This window comes from Podarcis cretensis (genome assembly GCF_951804945.1).
Source record: "Podarcis cretensis genome assembly, chromosome: 1".
Classification (NCBI taxonomy): Eukaryota; Metazoa; Chordata; class Lepidosauria; order Squamata; family Lacertidae; genus Podarcis; species Podarcis cretensis.
The window spans coordinates 48,660,219-48,681,869 of NC_137170.1; the positions used below are offsets into that span (position 1 = coordinate 48,660,219).

A 21,651-nucleotide genomic window follows, 5' to 3' on the forward strand; every position below is an offset into this window, starting at 1 on the left:
CATTTCATGCTCTCTCATTGTGCATGCTTGTGCATTGTGAATTCTCTACCTCTGCAGGATGGAGAAATACTGAAACTTGTGCTGGTGCTAGCTTTTCTCCCTCTCTCATAATAAGCTGAGTGTTGGAAGATTCAGGACAGACAAAAAGTACTTCTTCATACAACAAACAGTTAACCTAGGGCATCTGCCACCACATGTGTTGACCATTAACTTGGATGGCTTTAAAAGAGGACTGGGCAAATTAATTGAGGATAAGGCTATCACTTGCTACTAGCCATGGTGACTATGTTCTTTCTCTGTTGATGGAGGCAGTATGCCTCTGAATCGCTGGTAACTCACAAGTGGGGAAAGTGCTGTTGTACTCAAGTTCTGCTTGCCACAGGCTGGCCACTGTGGGAACAGAAAGTTGGACAAGATGGGCCTCCGATTGGATTCAGCAGGCTCTTAGCATTACTTTGTTTTTCGAAAAGGATATTTACCGAAAGCTGCATCACACCATCAACTTTCATTGATCGGTCATCTTCATTACAATCCCCATTTAATCTTTTCTGCCTCCCCTCAAATTCCTTCATTTCTCCATATATTCAAAATAGCCAACTATAGTAATACAGCTCAAGCACAACAGTCTTTATTTATTATAAACAAAACTTACAAGCCTTTTTGAATCACAACCAAATGATCACATTAGAGATGAGGGGGGCAGAAAATGTCTTGCTTAAATTCATCCAGAAAGTCTACAGCTGAATAAAGAATGGAATACACCAACTGAGAACAGACCATTTCAGTTCCCCAAGTTCCTCATTTTCCCAGTTATAAATTCAGTTCTCCAAATTTTGTGAAGCAATTTGTGGTCATTTTTTTAAAAACCTGATGGAAATTCATCAGCATTTTAGGGAAAATTTCTACTAATAAACACATTTTTTGCATTTTGATTAATATATGCATTTCTGAAATCAATTTCCCTAAATATAAAACATTTTCTGCCCATTTTCCCCCTATTACATGAATTTTGGGGCATAACATTTGGTTGGAGAACTGCATCACAAAATTCAGAAAACTGCAAATTTCAAAGGATGGCCGTGTTTCAGTTTCCATAGTGATTTGAGAAGTGTGAATTAAGCAGTTTCTCATTAAAATGCAAGCAACAGCCAAAATCTCCTTCATCCCTAACCCTAGCTCATAGCTCATGATTTTAACCACTATACTACACTCATATTTCATGTTCTTAACTCTTATGCTGCACAAGCTTTTGGGTGACTACCTAGGCTTTCATACACATTTTTATTCTGGATTGCCACCTACAAATTTCCATCACATGGAAAGCAATGCTTCTTTTGTCTTTTTGTCGAATTTAGATAAACGCACAGCTTAAAAGCTCCCAGCTCAAATTGACCAAATAGCAGGAAATATCGCACAACAGAACTGCTCTGTCACCATTTCCCAAATTAATTAGAAATCCTGTTACAGCCCTCCCCACCCCTACGTCAGACACATCAATTACAGTGTGTGAAATAGAACAAAAGCCAACACTTCAACCAGTGGGCCCTTAAATAAATTCCTGCACCCATAAAAACCATTAGAATATGAAAACATTAAAACTGTAGCCACTGGCAGGCTCCTCTGGGAGAATGGGGCCTTTGTTGAGGTCTGTTCAGTTCCTCACTGAAGATGCCAGAATGAGGTTTCAAAGGACTACATAAACATTTTAACAAGCTGGCAGGATCGTCCATTATAACTTGACAGAGGCAAATCAAGGGCCGATTTGTTTCCACTCCATCTTCTGGCGAAGGGAAAACATAGACTTGTATGTGTATGGAAAATACAGGAACTGGCCAGGATTAATCATATGGCTCAGTATGCTGCCGACAGGAGCCCATGCTATAATGAAATCTGTGCCTGCCCTTCTTCCCTCGTACTGACTCCTACATCATTTCTCAGAGCTAAAATACAGCAGCTGTTGTCCTGTAACAACTTAGGAAATCAGAGGCCATGTTCAAAAAGTTCAGTGGTACAGAAATCTAATACTGGTAGCCTGAACTGCATGGGGAGTGTGATGGTTTGGGGGAGGTGTATTCGCTCCAAGGTGTCTGCCAAGCAGTGTTCTCAGAGCTATAAAATACTTGTAGCAAACTTCACAGAGTAGGATTGGTGGGGCTGGTAGAACCAGGTATGTGTGTCTGCCTAATTGTTCCTAGCCCTGTACAGAGGAAGAGTGGGGTCAGGTATGCTGTCAGTACAACTTGCACATGTACAATTGTATGTATACAGGTCTCCACCTGTGTGATCAGGAACCTAGTTTTTTCCATGATTCCCAACTATGTGGCATGCAAACTGGAGTTCATATGCAAACATGAAGCTGAACATATCATGGTTGAAAGCAGAAACAGCATATGCAATTTCACTTCTCCTACCAGTACCTCGGGTTACATACGCTTCAGGTTACAGACTCCACTAACCCAGAAATAGTACCTCGGGTTAAGAACTTTGCTTCAGGATGAGAACAGAAATCGTGCTCCAGTGGCGCAGTGGCAGCGGGAGGCCCCATTAGCTAAAGTGGTGCTTCAGGTTAAGATAGTTTCAGGTTAAGAACAGACCTCCAGAACGAATTAAGTTCTTAACCCGAGGTACCACTGTAGTTGGTATAGAAAGCAGAGTTCCTGGGTACACAGAAATACTCAGATGTAAATATATGCCAGCCTGAGAAGGGAGCATATATACAATACATGGGAGTATAGGGTACAGAGGTTTGTGGGGCCATAATGGACTATAAGATTATCCCAAAGGATTTAAGGCTTGTGGAATGCTCCCCCCAGGGAGGCTTGCCTGGCAACTTCATTACATATATTTAAGTGCCAAGCAAAAATATTGTCTAATCAGCCAAAGGCCTGGATGAAGAACAATCTATGGCCTTTTAAATGTGTGGGGATATCAGTTTTGTTTTTTTGTTTTCGTTTTGTTATTGTGTTATGTATTTTGTGTTTTATACTGTAAACTGCCCTGTGATATTCAGATGAAAGATGGTATACAAATTAAATAAAGAAGAAAAGTCTGAAGTAATTATTTGTCTATCTTTTGAACACATTTAAATCCCACTTCTGTTTCATGATGGAACCAAAGGATGCATGTGGTTCGCGGGCAGTCATTCATCCAGGCACTAACCAGACCCAATGAGCTGAGCTGATGCCCTTATATGACTTCAGATTATAATATGAAGTACTAAACTAAAACTTTTTTGCCCAAACAATAGCTTGATATACCCAGATTTGGTGAGCACTGGAGGAAAAGAATTCTACTGTGTTGGGACAACCAAAGAGAACTCTTCACTGTGTGTTCTAGATGTACTGATCAGTGAAATCTTCAAGAACTGCAATATGGCATGAATGGAGGAGGCAGACTTCCAAAGGTAGAATTACAAGTAGCTAATTCTGTTTAGCTTGCAGTGTAGGCCTAATAGGATTACTCCCTTGTGAGTGCAGCAAAATGTAGAACAGTCATTTCAATTTTAGGGATGTGCTTTAAAATATTTGATACAGAGCTAAAACAGCTGAGACATTTCAGTTTTTCTACAAGCAAAAGCTAAAAAATAAAGGGAAAAGCACTGCTGTTCCTAAGGCCCACTGACCCCCTTCCAAGTAGGCATTTTGATAAGGAATCACATCAAAGGACAGATAAGATAAACATTTCCCCCTGCTCTTTGAATAACAAGAGGGCAGGGGCAATAGGAAGAAAAACATTCATTTTGTATTCGGGAAAACAATTTTCCAAGAGAAAAAAAGAATCCAGTCTTGGGAGGATACTGTAGTTAAGGAATTCTCAGCATGGCCAAGTGAGTTACATGGGCACATGCATGTAAACAAACATACAGTGTCTGTAAATACAGACATGCTAGAATGTTAAGGTTCTTATTTTTAAAAAAGGTTACTGAGCAATAGATTTTCTGGGCTAGGGTTTTATGAAAAGCACTGGTGTCTGAAAATTATTTCCAAATATTGAATATAGATGTTAAATCCGACCCATATATTTTATTATACAGTGGTACCTCGGGTTACAGATGCTTTGGGTTATGCATTTTCAGGTTATGGACCGTGGGAAACCCAGAAATACCAGAAAGGGTTTCGCCACTTCCACATGCGCAGAAGCGCCAAAGTGTGTCATGCGCGTGCACAGATGCGGCGCTGCGTGTTGCGGACGTGCCTCCATCACGGATTACGTCCGCAATCTGAGCTTCCACTGTACACCTTGTATTTGGGTATAGATAGCTGAGTATAAAATACACAAGCAAAGTACAACACACATTTAAACTATGTTTTTTTCTGCAAAATACACAAAGCTTAGGCAATCCCTTCCATGCACCTTCTCAACAAAAAGAAACAAGAATCTTGATGAAAATCTTACTTGGGTGAATGATCCATCCTCAGTGCACTCTGGAATGAAGACTGCTTCTTGCGGCTTCTTGGCTTGATCCAGAGCTTGAGCCCTTTCTATTCTGCATTTGCTTTGACCAGCATCTGAGGGGGACAAAATCCACTAGGAATTCAAGTAGCAGCAGGCAATACAAGACACCACCCATTGCTGCTTCCACACATGGGCTATTTAGAAGCAACCAATCATTGTTGCTCTGCTTTAAACTGGAATCAGAATAGCAGCTCTGCTTCAAATGTTCTGGAACCCAAACAACATTTTGCTGCCAAGTGGAGATCCCCCTTAGCTCAGCCCCAGTTGTTGGTAGTAGGAACAGAAAGAACTGTCCATTTCAGTTCTGCTTCCAGTTCTTAAATTCAGGTCTCCACATTTTTAAGCATTTTGTGAATTAAGGAGGAAAAATCCTCATGAACATTCATCAGCATTTTAGTGCAAATTTCTCTTACATTTGTATAAGCAGTTTTGACTAATGTACACATTTATAAGCATTTTTGCTAATATTTATGTTCGCTAGTGTCAGGGGCTCAGGAGCAGAGGCACAGGGGAGAGAGGAAATGGAGAGCGAAGGGGAAGAATCAGAGGGCAGCGTAGGGGAGTATGAAAGTGGCCCGAGAGATTCCATGAGCTTCTCCAGCGATTCGGAAGATTCCCAGAGGGGGGCGCCGATGGCCAGGGCAAGGGGGGTCCCAGGGGGGACACACCAGAAGCAAGGGGCCAGCGGGGACTCCCAAAGCAGCAGCGGGAGATCGGGACTAGCTCCTCCACCAGAGCGTAGTGGGGGGGAAGAGTCCCATGTATCAGGGCCAGCTTCTCCTCCAGCAGGGAGAGAAGATGAATCAGGGCTGGCCACGCCTCTATCGCAGAGTGAGGGAACGGAGGGGAAGTCAGGTCCAGCTAGCCTCTCCGAAGGGGGAAGCAGTGACAGGAGCAGTGTAACAGTCAGAAGGAAGGTTGCCGGCTGGGCGCGCGCGCCAAGTTCGAATGTACAGGCGAGCGGCACAGCAGGAAACCCAGATTGGGAACCAGGTCCTAAAGCCCGCCGGAGGGAGGGGGAAGACTCAGGGGACTCAGCGTCAGAAGAGTCTAGAAAGGGCAAGACCCCAGCGGACAGGCGGACCCAGAGGAGGAAAGAGCAAAGGAAGAGGTGGAGCAAGGCTAGAGTCTTAAACTGGTGTCTGGGGGGAGGAGATTCAGACGGAGCTTCAGCGGTCTAGAGTTTAAGACGTAGAGCTGCACGCCGCGGCTTTGAAATCGAAAATGAACTTCAATAAAGACTTTTGTATATAACAACGAACTAGCGTTGGTCCTTTGTGAGCTGGGACCTCGGGCAGCTCTGACAGCTAGTAATTTCATTTCTCTGCCGATCAAAATATGTTTTTTACCATCTGTTTGGAGAACTTCATCACAAAATTCGGGTAAGCATGAATTTTGAAGGATAGTTGCATATTTGTTCACATATTCTTTCAGAAAGTGAAAATTAGATGGAGTCAGGTTTAAATGCATAAAGAAGCAAATTTATCCCCTACCCCTAGATGGGAGGAAATTTTTAATAGAAACCATTATATGGTGGAGGGGGTTAAATACTCCACCCTCATCACTGAACTCCAAATCATCATTGCCTCCTATGCTGCAATTTGGCAGCGAGGGAAGGGCGGGAGAAGAATCTGATGGAGAGGCATTATTACGGGTAAAGGGAAAGGTTAAAGTTGATCCTCCAGAGGACCCTCAGTCCATAAAAAAGAAAATGTCTAGAGCAATCCATATAAGTGGCCAAGCTACTGAACAGTTACACAATTGGTCAACTACATCTGGGGAAATGCATAGCTGTTCCACTGAGGTGAAAAGAAACAGCTCTAAGGGAGGAAAACAGAATCTGAAAATGGAAAAGCAGGAGGACACCTTGCAGAGGTACCAAAATGGAGTGAATGAAATACAGCCTGTAAAATAAACTCACTCACAGTGCACTTTTATCCCTTCACACTCTATTAATATAACTTTGCTATCTTATTTTATCTTTTAAGTGCCTTGAGGCTCGGTCAGGAGGAAAGGCAGGGAATGAATCAATGAATGAATGAATGAATATGCACCATGTGAAGAATACTGTACAGTGCAAAGCTGTATATAAATTGTTGAAATAAATAATGCTAGCCATTTCCTCCTCAACAAACTGTTATTTGCAAATACAGATAATCCTAGGAGGTGCTTATCTAGCATAATGCAAGAATCAACTTACAGTTTGAAAAACACACACACAAAAACCATACCATTTTCAATAAAGACACTTTCATTTCCTTACCTTTACATCTGCCTCGATGAACCACACTCAGGCTTGCATCCCTGCATTTTGCTCTCTGATAGTCACACATCGACTCGTACGTCCTGCCATCTGAAGCACAGAGGGGCTTGGTTGGGGACCTGGAGCAGTGGAGGTTACATTGCGGGTCTCTGTCACGATCACTTATTAAAAACTAAAGGTGAAAAATAAGAAGTAAAATATATGTTTTTAAAAATAAAAATTAAAAATGAAGTACTGTGAATTTTAATACATTTTGTTTACCTTTTTCTAGCGTTATTAATGTGTTTGCATATATACCCTCCCTGAAGATATTCTTCCTTGCTTTGTCTGGTTCACCAGCTATGGTCACTGCTGGACAGGGATAGCCTGACCACTGTGTTGATCACTTCTAAACTGGACTTCTGCAATTCACTATATGTGGGGCTGCCCTTCAGAAGCTCCAGCTGATGCAGAATGTGGCAGCCAGTCTGCTGGTGGGGGCGCATGGCTGGTGCTATGGGATGCCTCTGCTAAAACAGATACACTGGCTGCTCATCCACTACAAAGCCAGGTTCAAGGCCCTTGTATTACCGTACCAAGCCCTGAAAGACTTAGGCCCAGGATACCTTAGGGACCACCTGAATCCTTATATCCCAACTCAATCATAGAGATCATTTCCGGAATGTCATTGGCTGTCCCTTAAGTTTGTGAAGCCCATTTGATATCAACATGAAACAGAGCCTTTATTGTCATTGACCAAATGCCTTCCGATTCAATCTTTAAACACCTGCTGAAACTTCTTCTATTCCACCAGGCTTATGCAGGCAATTAAAAATACACCTTTCCATGATAGTTAGTTGATGGCCTCTTATTTTGTTTTATTGTCAATCGTGTGTGTGTGTGTGTGTGTGTATAACTGCTTTCATTTTTTATGGTATATAAATACTTTTATAAAGAAATAAAAAAAACACTGGATTCAGATAACTGTTGGCCTAAGAGAACACTGCAATGTCCACTAATGCAAGCTTTCTGCACACTTACAAAGACACAGTTCATAAGGTGAAAGTCTCAGCATTTCCTTCAGTTTATCTTATCACTTTCCCCCAAGGATCCAACCAAATTTACGTCAGAACCGTCCCAAGAGACCAGCATGCGGATAGCGGCATGCGCCACAAAGAAAAGTCAGAGTCATTGCTGTAATCACCGTTCTTACAATTGATGCAACAGTTGTGTAAACCTTTATGTATTTCTTTATTGTTACATTTATAGCCCCCTTTTCCTGAAAGTTGCTCAAGTTGACATATGTGATTTCCCCACTCCTTATCTTCACAACAACTCTGAGGTGGGTTGGGCAAACTGAAGGTGTCTAGCAAAAGGTCACCCAGCAATCTTCAAGACCAAATAGATCTGACACGAGGTTTTCCAGACCCTAGTTTGAACACTCCAATCACTACACCACATAGGCTCTCTTTCGAAACTGAAGAGAACAGGTATATAAATCTGTTAGATGTTTTCCAAGTCCAAAGCTGCTAAAAACACACAAAGTTCCAGGCTTGCTGGCTTGGCCAAAGCAGGCATTTCTGAAGTGTGCATCTTTGCACAGTTACTTCATTTTCAAAACCAAAACCCTAAGCTCTACAGATTTAAAATCAAATTATTCTCTATGCCAACTCACTCTTGTGCAGGAAGCCTATACAAACAAGAGCTGACAGAAGACACATGAATTCTACACTTCATGCAATGTAGGCCATGGTTCCACATTTGTTCCCCTGCCCCTTTTAATCTACGATTTTGCCTCTTGCCTAAACAAACACATTACACAAATTTCCAGGGTTTGGGGATTTTGTTTTATTTTTTGCAGTGTGTTGGTGATGGTGCAGATGTTAAATAAAAATCTGCATAAAATAGCCTATCCTGTTTTTTTTTGCCAGTGCTTTTTTGCAATAGTACTCACCAGCACATAGTACCATCACCTCTTTTCTTGCTGCCCATGGCAGCCATTTTGTGCTGGTGCCCACTGCATTTTTATCAAGTTATGAGTATCAGCACCTCATTTTTTTAAGAAAAAAAGACCACTGCATACCACATTTTGAAAAGCTGAGGAAGGGTCATAGCTATGTAGGTACTTTTGCAGCGGCATTTAAAAGCAGTACATGTATTTAAGGCTGGATAAAGAGTTTCTCCTTTGCCTAGCAGGGGTCAAATCATGGGTCCACATAAAATAAGCATCCTGTCTCAAACAGGCAGCCAGTTCTGAATGTGTTTAACAGCAGAATATATTTATTTATCACAGTCTGTCAATTGCGGCTCATTTTCTTGAGCTACCTTTTCTGCATGTAAATCGCTACTTTTAAATGGCACAGTTGCAGCTTTTGATTGTAATCTCTGGAGGTCCAATATCAAGTATACAGAGAAAGCAAGCACTTGGGACACCTTATGTAACCCCAACCCCCTACTACTACTATTTCAGGACTGGCCAATTTTAGATAATAGAAAAGTGGATTCTGTGGGGGTGGAAACAAGCAGGTAAAGTATTCAGTGTTGAATACTTTAGGCTTACGCTCTGTACCTAAGTTTCAGTATTCAACTATCTATAATACAGCATCTGAACTATCTATAATACAGCATCTGAACCTACAACAGGATTTTGCAGTAGCCTCTCTTTTCTAAATGCACAAATTCTTGGGTGACTGCTAGAGGAAGCCTTCCTGAAGTATTCAAAAGAGGACTTAAACCCTTTACTTTTGAACATGCATTTACACAGGTGCATGTTTATAGCTGCTTCCTGGACTAACTCCAGCCTCCTCTGACCTGGGAAGGCAGCAGAGGTGAGATAAGAGAGGTCAGAAGATAGCTAAATTTGCCAAGCAAGAGCATCTGCTCTTTCTCTCCACACCTCAGCACCACCGCTGACAAAAACAACAAACACTGATTGAAGAACTTTTAATGTCTGTGAGAAAAAACAGGTTTCTTGCAGCTGCTTAGCTGGAAGCACTTTTAGGATTTTGCTTGGGAAGGGTCTGTCCAGACAAAGGGGAAAAAAGAGGTTTGGTGGTCACTCATTTAGGGCTCTCATCTGTGCACAATGCACATCATAACCTACAACAGAGCAGTCTGGGCAAGCCTTTGTGAAGCTGCAATCAGCACCCAAAGAACTTCCCTGCAGCAGAAAGAACAAAGTTGGACTGATTATCATCATTCAACCAAGGAAGAGGAAGTGAAAGATAGAAAACAAAGGAGCTGGGGCAGGAGAGATGCCCTCACAGCCAAACGATACTATCATCTGTGTGTATGACATGAAAAGCATGGCATCTATTCTTTTTCTTTGCCACACAAGTTATCTTAGTATCTTTTTTCCAATCTACAAATGGAGAACTGAGACCTCATTTGAAAAGCGACCAGATGCCGAAATGTGCAGCAAGCCTATATCAAAGATAGATGTATCAAAGCACACCATCTTGCTTTATTGCCACAGTCATCCTTTACAGCTGTAACTTAATCCATCATTAGCATTCATGTGTGTTTTCCTTAAGTCCTCCTAAGGCGGCATCATGACTACTTGGCCCAGTCAATTTATACACAAACAAAAATACTAATGCATTGCTTCTAAACTAAGTAAACAATGCAGATCTCCACAAACTACAGACTGTCTAAATATCAAAATGTTGAAGGTACCGTGGATTAACACAACATCAGGCTAATCCATATAAACAAAGCTGTACAGTGGTACCTCTGTTTATGAACTTAATCCATTCCAGAAGTCCGTTCTTAAACTGAAATTGTTCTTAAACCAAGGCGCACTTTCCCTAATGAGGCCTCCCGCTGCCGGTGCCCTTCCACCATTTGGCTTCCGTTCTTAGACCAAGGTAAAGTTGGCATCTTAAAGTTGCTGCCAAGTAGTAATATTAATGGGTTAATGTTGCTTTTTTCTGTTTGGTTTGCCCAGGAATCAAGCCAATTCTAGCATTGTTTCCTGGTATATCAAAGAAATGTACCAAGAAATGTACCAAGAAATATTTGCAGCCAAGAAATGAAATAAATCAGGTCTTGAATTTAGGGTAGGAGACACAACATTTGGGTGATATAAGCTGAGCTCTTCTGATTTGCCAAGTGGTAAAATCCTCACCTTATGCTGTATGTTTCTCTTCCTCACATAATTGGTTCCTCCCTTATAAGGAAACACTAAGATACTGATGTCAGGGCAGAAAGTAAATTGTACAACACATCACAGGGGAAGAAAGGGTAAAGAAAAAGACATCTTGTGCTAAGAGTAGCTCTGCACTTAGCAGTGGTTTTTCCATTTAACCTTCCAGCATATATTTTGAATTTCAGGATAAAGCCATTACAGCTTTCCTTGTAACAATAACCAGAGGCAACGGTAACTTAACACTAACACAACTGGTATTTTAAACCCTCACTCCACAATAGCTTGCAACCCTGTTCCAACTGACTAGTAGACCAGGATTATTTTATTCCTCTATTCTAGCAGTCGTTAAGGAATGTGTAACGGTTGTAACCATTTGGGGCTTTTAAAGTTATAAGCATATAGCTCAGTCAGTAGAGCACAAGACTCTTAATCTCAGGGTTGTCGGTTTGAGTCCCACGTTGGGCAAAAAGAATCCTGCATGGCAGGGGGGGTTGGACTAGATTACCCTAGGGATCCCTTCCAACTCTATGATTCTATGATTCTAAGGTGAGTAATAGGAGGCGTTATAGAGGGGCATTCAATGAATCTGAATGTTTGAAGATCCAAGGCAGATAAAACGAAGTACAGTAAGCCAGCAACTTATGTGCATTTAACTTGTGAACATTCAGCTTTATGTGGGGGGGGGGGATAGAAAGGGGGCAAGGTTCTGGGGAAAATGACCTTGGCAATCCTACCTGCCATTGAATCCAATGTACAGTGGTACCTCGGGTTAAGAACTTAATTCGTTCTGGAGGTCCGTTCTTAACCTGAAACTGTTCTTAACCTGAGGTACCGCTTTAGCTAATGGGGCCTCCCGTCGCCGCCACCACCGCCGCACGATTTCTGTTCTCATCCTGAAGTAAAGTTCTTAACCAGAGGTACTATTTCTGGGTTAGCGGAGTCTGTAACCCGAGGTACCACAGTATTTTGACTATACACAATTTTGGCATTAAGCGCAATCCTCTGAACATAACCTCCATGCAAATGTTGACTTACTGCATTTCTTCACGCAGCACATTGTAAACTATAGAATTCACTCTCATAAGAGGCAGTGATGGCGACTGACTTTGATGATTTTTAAAAAGAGGATCGGACAAACTCATTGAGGACAAAGCTATCCATGGCTACAAGCCACAATGGCTAGGTCAGTTGCTGGGAGTTGCTAGTGAGGAGAAGACTATGGTGCCCTGGTCCTGCTTGTGGGCTCCCCATGTACATCTGGTTGGCCACTGAGAACAAGATGCTGGACTAGATAGGCCATTGTCCTGATCCAGCAGGGCTGTTCTTATGTTCTTATTAAAAGAGCATATTCATTTTACTGGACAACTTATTATACACCTTGTTGAAATTGCTCCCTTTTTTAAAGTCTCCATTGCTTTATTATAATTGAACAGAAGTATTTCAAATCTGTGTGAGGATCCAAGTGAACTGCTCAGCTTTTAGACAGTCTCACTCTTCATGCAGCTGGTTTCTCTTGTGATAGTTGTTCTTGCAGATCCTTCAGGACTCTCGCTTTGGAGCAGGTTCCTATAAACTTCCTCCAGCATGAATGACTAAAAGGAGTTACCTTGTATTTCAGTGCAGCTATATTCTGTCCAAGTGTCTGTGTTTTGTGCAGCTCCTGCTTTGGGATGCATCCAGTGTAGTCTGGGGGGTCAGAGTGCCAAGACTCAGAGAAGAGCAAACAGGCTTTAGCTGAACTCCTGGTGCAAAAGGACTTTGTGATAGCAATGTATAAGATCAGTTTCAATTTGCACAACTCAAGAGACCCCATAATGTCCTCTGCCAGTTAGAGAAATGTTTTGAAATACTCCAATGGTTTGCTCACTGAACTGCACCCACGCTAATCACAGCCTATCCAAACTCACAGTAAAGGTAACAGCGCTGCACATGTTTTGCATTTTACATGGGAGACCACCAACAGAATATTTATTGTTTTGTGGAGGAGACAAAAATTGAGTTTGACTGCTCGTGGTCACTGAAGTCCTTGAGTACTTTCTGGGGGAAAGAAGGGGGAAAGTCCATGTTGTGCCCTACCTTTAGGACTCAAGGCACATGGCAATTCTATACAATATGAAGGCACCCAGTTTCCTATCTGGAGATTCACAATTTAAATTCAGGCACGAGAGGAGGGGAAGAAAAGGGGACAAACACACATGGCCCACTGTGACTCTTTCTGGCAGTAAGCTGTTTGACATTGGAACTGACTCCCATGAGATGTGGTGGAATTTCCTTCCTTGGAGGTTTTTCAGCAGATGTTGGATGGCCATCATGTCTATTTTAGTTGAGATTCTTGCATTTCAGGGTTCAGATTAGATGACCATCTGAGTCCCTTCCAATTCAGCAGTTCTATGATTATATGAAGTGTGTATCTTAAGATGCAGACTTCATGCCAATCCACTTGGATCTTGACAGCAGCTTTCTATTATCAACTGTCAAATTTATAAGGCTTTGACTGAAGCAAAGCCACAAGACGACCCAGCTGAGTTTTGCGGCTCATCTGTTGCTTGTTGTATTTAAAAGCCTCTCATAGGCTGTCCTTCAGTTTTTGTTGATTAGGTCTAGGGAGCCTGAGAATGAAGAAATGTGTGTCTGTGTGTAGTCAAAACATTTCCTCACAATTGAGATAAAGAAGCTTGTTGAGATTATATTGGGAACATTTTTTTCATCAACACAACCCGATTCTCAGGTCTCCTAGTGTTGTTTTCCCCAGATGGCGAAAGTACATACAAGTCATTTCTGTTTCTCAAACATAAGCAACTGGAATAAGTTTGGGAATTGTTGCTCTATGCAAGGTAATTCAGTGTACACAAACTGGTGGGCATGGGAAGGCTCATTTTGGTATGGCTTATGTGTTCATTCTGTCAGGCCACACGTGCTTTGCATTTTTGTTGACACTATATGTAAACTTCTGCTTAGAAAGGGATTAACATTAATTCTGTGAACAGAGTATTTACGCAAGGGTCTCCAGGACACATTTTGATATGTGCCAGACAGAAGACACATGTACTCCTAAATACAAACTGCATCTTAAGATACAATCTGATGGATTCTCACATCTTTTGTTTGGGTATTATTCATATAGAGGCAACATTATCTTGCAATGGGAAGAAGCCAGCTTCCTTTTTGAGAGACACCACAAGTATCCTTGGCACTCTTATTTAAGGAAACTAAGCCCTAGAGCCCTATCCCTGAACTTCTCACCACTCAGCGAATGAACAGTGTTTTAACAGGAGAATTCGTATGTTTTTCAGGGCACTACGCTCTCAGGCATTAAATATTTTTTAATTTGCTTATACATAATCTGTGCTGGGCCCTTCCAAACACTTAAATTCTCATGCAAACCTCTTAGCTGATCATCTGCAATAATTCTGATCCATACAGCATCTCTTCCACATAAGTGATGTTGCAGGGCTGGGCACAATCTTATTTACTGCTTGCTTGTGGACTTGTTATTTGCAGGGAGTGGGGTTTTAAGAAAACACATTGGAACTTGGAAGATGTTAAAGAGCTGCGTATCATGATTCTAGAAACATGAACATTTGTTTTTGGTTTTGTACAATAAGGCCTGCAGGGAAGGAAGAGTAAGAAACTATTTACAAGCTACTTGAACACTAGTTGCATATGCCAATACATCCTGAAGTGTAGAGCTGTCACCCATGCTGGGTAATTTCTTGTGGTTGCAAAGTCAGAATCTAAAACCCACAAGCACACAGTTCAAATGTATTGCAAGCAATGGAGGCTGTATCCAGTGTTGGTAATACTCAGAACAGACCCAATGAAATTAATGGTCAAAAGCATTAATGTAAATGGGTCTACTCTGAGTTGGACCCAACCCTGAAGCAGCAACAGAATTCCAACACAAGAAATGAGAAGGAAGACTTTAGTCATCACTTCACCGCAGGAAAGGAATTTATTATGACTAACTGGCCAAGATAGTATTTAGTACTGAAACCATGAACTGCCTCACATATTTAGGTACACTAGTCAATACACCACATCCAATGGAAGAACAATCACACTGAGCACATACTTTCATAAGCTATTTATAAACCTAAGCAAAGTTTTAAAACTAGGATGTGCAGGCAAATATTATGTTGTGCTTTTCTCCTGAAAGGGGTTAAAACATCTCTACAGCATGAATTCAGCACTGTAGGAAGAACAGTATTTTCCTACCTGTCCCAACCAATAAAATATATTAGGCTCCTGGTAAGGAATTGGGGGTGGGGGGAGAGAGAAAGAGAAAGACACAAGAGAACACAGGGCAATGTGAAAGGTATTACCAACCAGCATTTATTTCGCAGAACTAAATGTTCCAGACCTGAACGTTATGTGCCTCATTGCAGAGACCACAAGAGCATGATTGCGTAATTAAGAATGGTAGAATGGCAGCTACTTGTATGAAAAAGAACAGGCCTCTACCAATCCACAAGGGCAAGAGGCCTTGATTCACTAGTGCGGGCCTCTGCTCGGTGTGACAAGAGATCCCCACCTCTTCTCTTCCAGCATAGGAACAGGAAAGTAGTTGTTCTTCATTGCACTGAGCTTTAAAGCAAGCAGAAGCAGTATGAGCTTGCCACAACAATTCTTCATCTACATTTATTACTGATACACAAAGAACCAGTTGCCTAAGAAGTACTGGTTACAAGTACTTGTACAAGTCGGAAGTGACCATGTACAATATTTCCCCTGTGCAGGACCTATGTCCATTAAGGGGGCAGGGACAATGATTTCAGGTAGGTAGGTAGGATGACTTCCAAACCCTTTCTGGTCTAGTACATTGGGGATCCTTATGCTGCAAACTGTTATCAGGTAGCTGACTAGTTACAGCAAAGGTCCAAGGAAGCTGTGCTTCCCGAGTCCTCCACCATCACAAACATTCACACAAAAGAGCTCTACAGAAATAGTGCCAAGACCGAACCCCAATCCCACTCTTTGGCCTATCTCATACTTCCATCTCATGCTCAGATTACCTTTAAAAGCTTTCACTATACTGTGGGAAAATACAAACAAGAAGGGCCTGATGGAAAGCATGGAAGAATTCTCCTGCATATAAATGAACAGACTGATACTGTAGGTAAATTAATCTACAGTTGGCAAGCCAAGCTGACAAGGTAGGTGGGTGGGAGAAAGGGGGGGATTAATTCAAGTGTGATTAGTTATGTTTTCATATTTTCTTCCTGACACACAGCCAGAAGTTTCTTTTATTCTCTCCAGGAACTGTTAATCTTTCAAACATATAGGGGGGACAGAAAACCCAGATGTTTCACTATCTCTACCCAATTTAGCAACATTTATTATCTAGTAGATTCCACATTCCAGATGACACAAAAAGGTTGTGTCCCCTTTGAAACAGCTCACTATGTTTTGAAACACTACTGTTTAAGTATTTTTAGAAAATAAAAAAGGCAGAATAGTCAGGGATGAGAGTTTATTTATACAAATATATATTTGCTTTTGTAAAATGGATCAGTTACTCTTCCACAGAAGGGGCTGCAGAAACTTCTTGGAAAAGGTTCTATTTTCTAGTCAGTTTCAGTATTGTGATACATTAGAAAAACCCAAGGTGCATCATACATTTCAAACACATTAAACGCACATCAAGAGCATAAGATTTTCCCCAAAGAATCCTAGGACGATAGTATCTTTCTCACATAGCTACAATTCCCACCCACCTTACCAAACCACAGTTCTCATGGTTCTTTGGGGGAAGACATGCACTTTAGATGTGTGCTGGATATACTTTAAATGGATGGGGCTCTTTTCACCATTACAGTGGTACCTCATTTTGAGTCCGCCCCATTTAGCGTCCATTTCGTCCAACGTCCACGGCAAACCCAGAAGTACCGGAACGGGTTACTTCCAGGTTTGCCACTCACGCATGTGCAGAAGCGCTAAATCGTGCTTCACGCATGCGCAGAGTGGCGCTTTGCTGAGCGTCTCTTTCGGCGAGCGTCCGGGACTCTGGAACGGATCCCACACGCAAACTGTAGATGGCAGTTTCTCGAAACCATATGATAAACTACCGTAGTTATCCAGCCTGAAAGTTTAGCCTATAAGGTTATTTTCTCAGAGAGCAAACTTGTGAAGCTTCACAGGGAAGAAGGAATGTATACCCATTTAGCATACAGTGATACCTTGGTTTAAGAACAGTTTAGTTTATGAACAACTTGGATTAAGAACACTGCAAACCCCGAAGTAGGTGTTTTGGTTTGTGAACTTTGCCTTGGAATAAGAACATATTCCGCTTCCTGTTAAGTGTGTTCCATTTGTAAATTGAGCCCCCTGCTGCTATGGGAAAGCACACCTTGGTTTAAGAACGCTTTGGTTTAAGAACGGACTTCCAGAACAGATTAAGTTTGTAAACTAAGATACCACTGTAGAAGGTGCACAACATGTATTGTGTTGGGCATTCTTCTCTAGCATCTTGTAGTGCCTTGTAAATCCTCCAGGCAAGTTTCAGGCATCAACACAACTGAATTGTGGAGCTGTCCTGTTTTCAGCATCTTCTCCATAAATACATGCATTTTTAAGGGGAGCGCTATTACCTAGCCTAATATGCTTGGGAAAGTAACTACTTCTAGAATCAATCTATGGAATGAGAAGGGAGGCAGACTTGATCTAAATCCTTTCAGTGTTTTTTGACATCTTGATAACATACGCAGAGAATAAAATAGCCTCTTTAAAAAGAAATGACACTAATTGTTTCATTTGATCAGGAGGGGAATCTTATTATTAGAATAACCATCTGCCTCCATCAACTAGGCAGTTTTAACACCCAAGGATAAAGCACTGTAAGATCTGTAGGATTCAGGGGCAGGACAATGCCATCATTTCCAATTAAACAAAATGAATTCTGTGGATTTAGATTTCCAGTAACTTTTTGCTATTCTGCATTCTCTAATTTTGGGGAAAATCAAAACTCTGATCAAGCTACAGCACTGATTTCACATGCTTGCTACTCCCCACCCCCCAAACAAGTGGAAGTAATTCCTGAAGAGGGTATTATTTAGCAAGCCAGAGCTTTACATCTCCCCCTTACTGCAGATCTCATAACAGGATTAGAGAAAACTGAGTAATATGGCTTAGCCACTATAAAGCCCTGCAATGAATTATTCAAAAAATGTTTTGTTATGCAGATGTAAAGCACAGCATATTTATACTAGTGACAGCTTTATTGGCAGAGCCTAATGGTCAGGGGAAAGTGTATCAGATAGGATAACCCCCTTTGACTTTCAACATGCTAACAAACGAGCAGGCAAAAATAAAAGCCCCATACTTCTCAAACAAATCACTTGGGAAGGGGGAGGAGACGGGATTTACGAGTTAAACATCCATTAAATCCACAGTTTTACACTGAAGAGGAAACAAGTAAAGAGTTTTAAAGGGCATAGATCTTCCACAACAAAGATAGGGGACGTAAGGTTCGCTGCAAACCAGGAAGAAAAAGAAGCTTTAACTCAAGCACCATTTGAAATTAAAAGTTTGTTGAACCCATGTAGCAAGAAAGTGGCAAATCAGCAGCTGCTTTTTATTGGGCTTAGGGGTCTCCTGAAATAGCTTCTATTCCTCAAAAAGATACTGTGCAGGGAGCAATTAGAGAGGCTTGTAAAGTCAAGTATATAAAAATGGTCTACGTGGATTTAGTTTGATAGACAAGCGTATGTAGTTTATACGGGCTGGCATCAGGATTAGTGTGCTTCGCTTTTCAGCTCAACTGTTCCTAATTAAAGCCCTCAGATACCACAACACTGGAGCTCATGTGAATACTTTCCCAAAGAGATGCCACCATCATACCAAGTAGCATGGCTTGGGGATAGAAGTGCTTTAGGTATACACTGGAACTTTAGGTTAAAGCACTCCATGCACAGAGCAGAGACCCTGCTTTTCTGGTGCCCTTTGAATTATTGACTTCAAAGATTTGTGACATGCACTGGAACATTTTACCACATTTTAGCTGTTGTTGTGCTACACATCTGCTCATAAAAGGGGCTAGAAAAGGTATGACAGAAGGATGCATTTTTCTTCCTCTATACTGCTTAATAGTAGGGTGTTCTTAAAACATTTTTGCAGTCTAGTACTGAGATAGTTCACCAGCAAGCTGGAGAAGAGGGTTCTTCTCACCTTCTCCTCAGTAGCAGCTTCTACTCCATAAACCTTCCAGTCTTGAACAGGGCATTAGATTTAGTGCATAAAATATATAGTACACATACCTGACTTTCCAGCTGGAGAGGTACTGTGTAAGGACACTTTTTAGTGCTTTCCTCAGATCTACCCCCACAATATAGGAGGAGGAGGGAAATGACTGGCTAATATAGGCTGTTTTATCATTGTTATTTGAAGTCAGCCTATTATCATTAATGGAGCTTTTTCTCAGGTAAGTGCATATAGGACTTCAGCCGTAAATGGTTAGAATCCAGAGTTACTCTGCACCAGTCTGAGGTGTGCTATTAATTTTAAAACATGAAAGAAAGCAACTGGTTCTCTCACAAAGTATTTTTGGAAATTGTAAAATATTCCCTTTTCGCAAATGATTAAAACACAGTTCTCAACCCTTGTAACCTGGACTCTATGCAACATCAGTGTTCTTATGGGGCATTTAACTCGAGGGCAAACAGATTCATTTACTCCCCCTTTGAGACATAAAAAAGGGAAAGTCCTAAAGCTATGTTTGGATAGCAAGGCAATTTTGTTCAATGCAAAATTAACAAGAGAATGCTAAATTACTCCCTGACCATATGTTTGCCGCACTGCAGTTTTAGCCCTTCATGTTGCGCCTGGGCTTTTGATCCTGGGGATCAAACCACAACAATTAAAAACAAGGCTTAAGAACCCAAGCAGGCTCCCGCACACCCCTAGAGGAGTCTGTCTCCCACTTGCCCCACAAAACAGCTCCCCAGAATGGCTGAGCTCCATCTCCAACAACGTGGGGTCAGGAAAGGCACACTGAGCCAGTAAGTTGGTGGTGATGGTTTTTTGTGTGTTTTTTAAAATACATTTTCCTCAGAGTGTCTTTCAAGAGCCAGTTATAGGTATGAAAGGGAAAAGCTTGCTTTAAAGGAAAAACTTTTTCCCAGCTTCAGTCAAGCCGTTTAGAAGTGACCAGCAAGCCTTATCGAGAAGGAATCTAAACCAGGCGAGGCGTGGCGCAAACTTTAACGCCCCCTCCATTTCCTCCCACCAGAAACGGCGAGGCAAGCAAGCGAGTTCCACTCACCCGGGGCCCCGTCGCGCGGTGGGCAGAAACCTGAGGCACCACAGCCAGCAGCAGCGCCAACAGCAAGCCAGGAGCCCCAGAGCCCCAGCGTCGAGCAGACATCGTTAGGGGTAGGGAGGAGGAGGAGGAGGAGGAGGAGAAGGGAAGAAAACGCAGCCACAAGACTTCCCCCTTTCGTCGCTGGTGCCTGAAGGTGTTGGCTTTGGGGTGGCTTCTTCAGCTTGCTGCTTTCCGCCCCTTTGGAAGCCGAGAAAGTCGAGCGAATTCTCCCGCCTTCTGTTCCCCACAGCGAGCGCGTTGTGCCCCCTCCAGCTGCAACAGGTTAAATGCCATTCGGAGGAAGGATTCCTATTATAAAGCGCGCGGCTGGGGCGGGGCCAGGCGAGGCCGGGCCGCTTGACGGACAGCTTCCCTGCCCGGTCAAAAGCGTGAGAAGACACATCCCCACATACAGGAGACTTGTATGTGCTTTATCTGTCTGCCTGGCTCTCTTTTGCTACTGCTGGTTTTGGCCACTCTTTTGAATGTTTTTACATCCCTGCTCTTAACTGTTTTCTTCTCATCGAGAGTTTTAATGTTTTGGGTGCTGTTTTTAGAAACGGCTTCGAGGTTTTCTTTCCAGTCAAGCGGTATATAAATGGCGTGAAAAGAAAATTATAAAGGGCAGCAGCACAGCCTTCACACTTTTCCTCTGTGCTTGTTTTGCATTTGAAATCGGCCCATTTGTGCGCACTCTCTCTCACACACACCTCTGCCCCAAAGATGAACCACAAAGGACACAGAATAATAGAATTGACATTTTGTAGAGATATAAAAGTTCCACCCCAAGAAGGAATCAGAAGTTTGATTGAAGGTATGATACAGTCACAGGTTTTTTCCCCCCAGTGGGCTGGCCAATCCGAAACATTTTCTACCCAGAAGTAATACTTCAGTAATAAATAAGGTTGAACTTTTTAAAATTCCAAATAAAATAATTTAATTTTGGAGATAACAATTGGACTAGCATCAGAAGCAACCTGCTAAAGGTTCGCAAAGTCCCATCTTTCAAGCTAGGTGGTCCCTATGCCAATAGCAGTTGATGTGTATAAAAATGAAGGAACTGAGGCTTTGGCTCACCAAAAATGGTTGACAGCATCTTGAGCACACACACCCTTCCCCCCTCCAAAAAAAACAGGGCTGCCAGCTGAAGACATTTTGGCGCCAGCAGCAGCCCCCAAAATGGCTCCTCTACTCCCCACCAGGGAAATGCTACATCGGGAGCAAGGGAAGAAGAAGGTTTGACATTGGAATCTGTTGCCCAGGTGGATCCTGCTACCTGAGGCAGTCACCTCACGGATGATTGTGGAATGCACATCTCCAGCTTTGCATGAAAAGTGGATATTGCTACCTTTCCAATAATAATAATAATAATAATAATAATTTGTTTATACCCCACCCTCCCCGGCCAGAGCCGGGCTCAGGGCAGCTTAACACCAATAAAATTACAATAAAACATAATGGGGGGGGGGGGACAAACAAACAAAAACCACCAATTTATTAAAATACATGTTA

The 21,651-nt window shown here is 42.1% G+C and overlaps 1 protein-coding gene across 2 annotated transcripts in view; it reads right to left on the minus strand.

Annotated features, from left to right (window-relative positions):
• Positions 1 to 20,450, minus strand: part of SMOC1 (SPARC related modular calcium binding 1) — a 60,358-nt gene extending 39,908 nt beyond the window's left edge. The window contains exons 1-3 of one of the 2 annotated variants that reach the window (XM_079990321.1): positions 20,101 to 20,450; positions 6,719 to 6,890; positions 4,396 to 4,508 (exon numbers count right to left, since the gene is read on the minus strand). In XM_079990321.1, coding sequence (XP_079846447.1) covers positions 4,396 to 4,508; positions 6,719 to 6,890; positions 20,101 to 20,202 — 387 coding nt within the window. In that variant the 5' untranslated portion in view covers positions 20,203 to 20,450. The remainder of the gene's footprint in view (positions 1 to 4,395; positions 4,509 to 6,718; positions 6,891 to 20,100) is intronic. The other variant, XM_079990322.1, reaches the window with a different exon arrangement.
• Between the last annotated feature and the right edge of the window lie 1,201 nt (positions 20,451 to 21,651).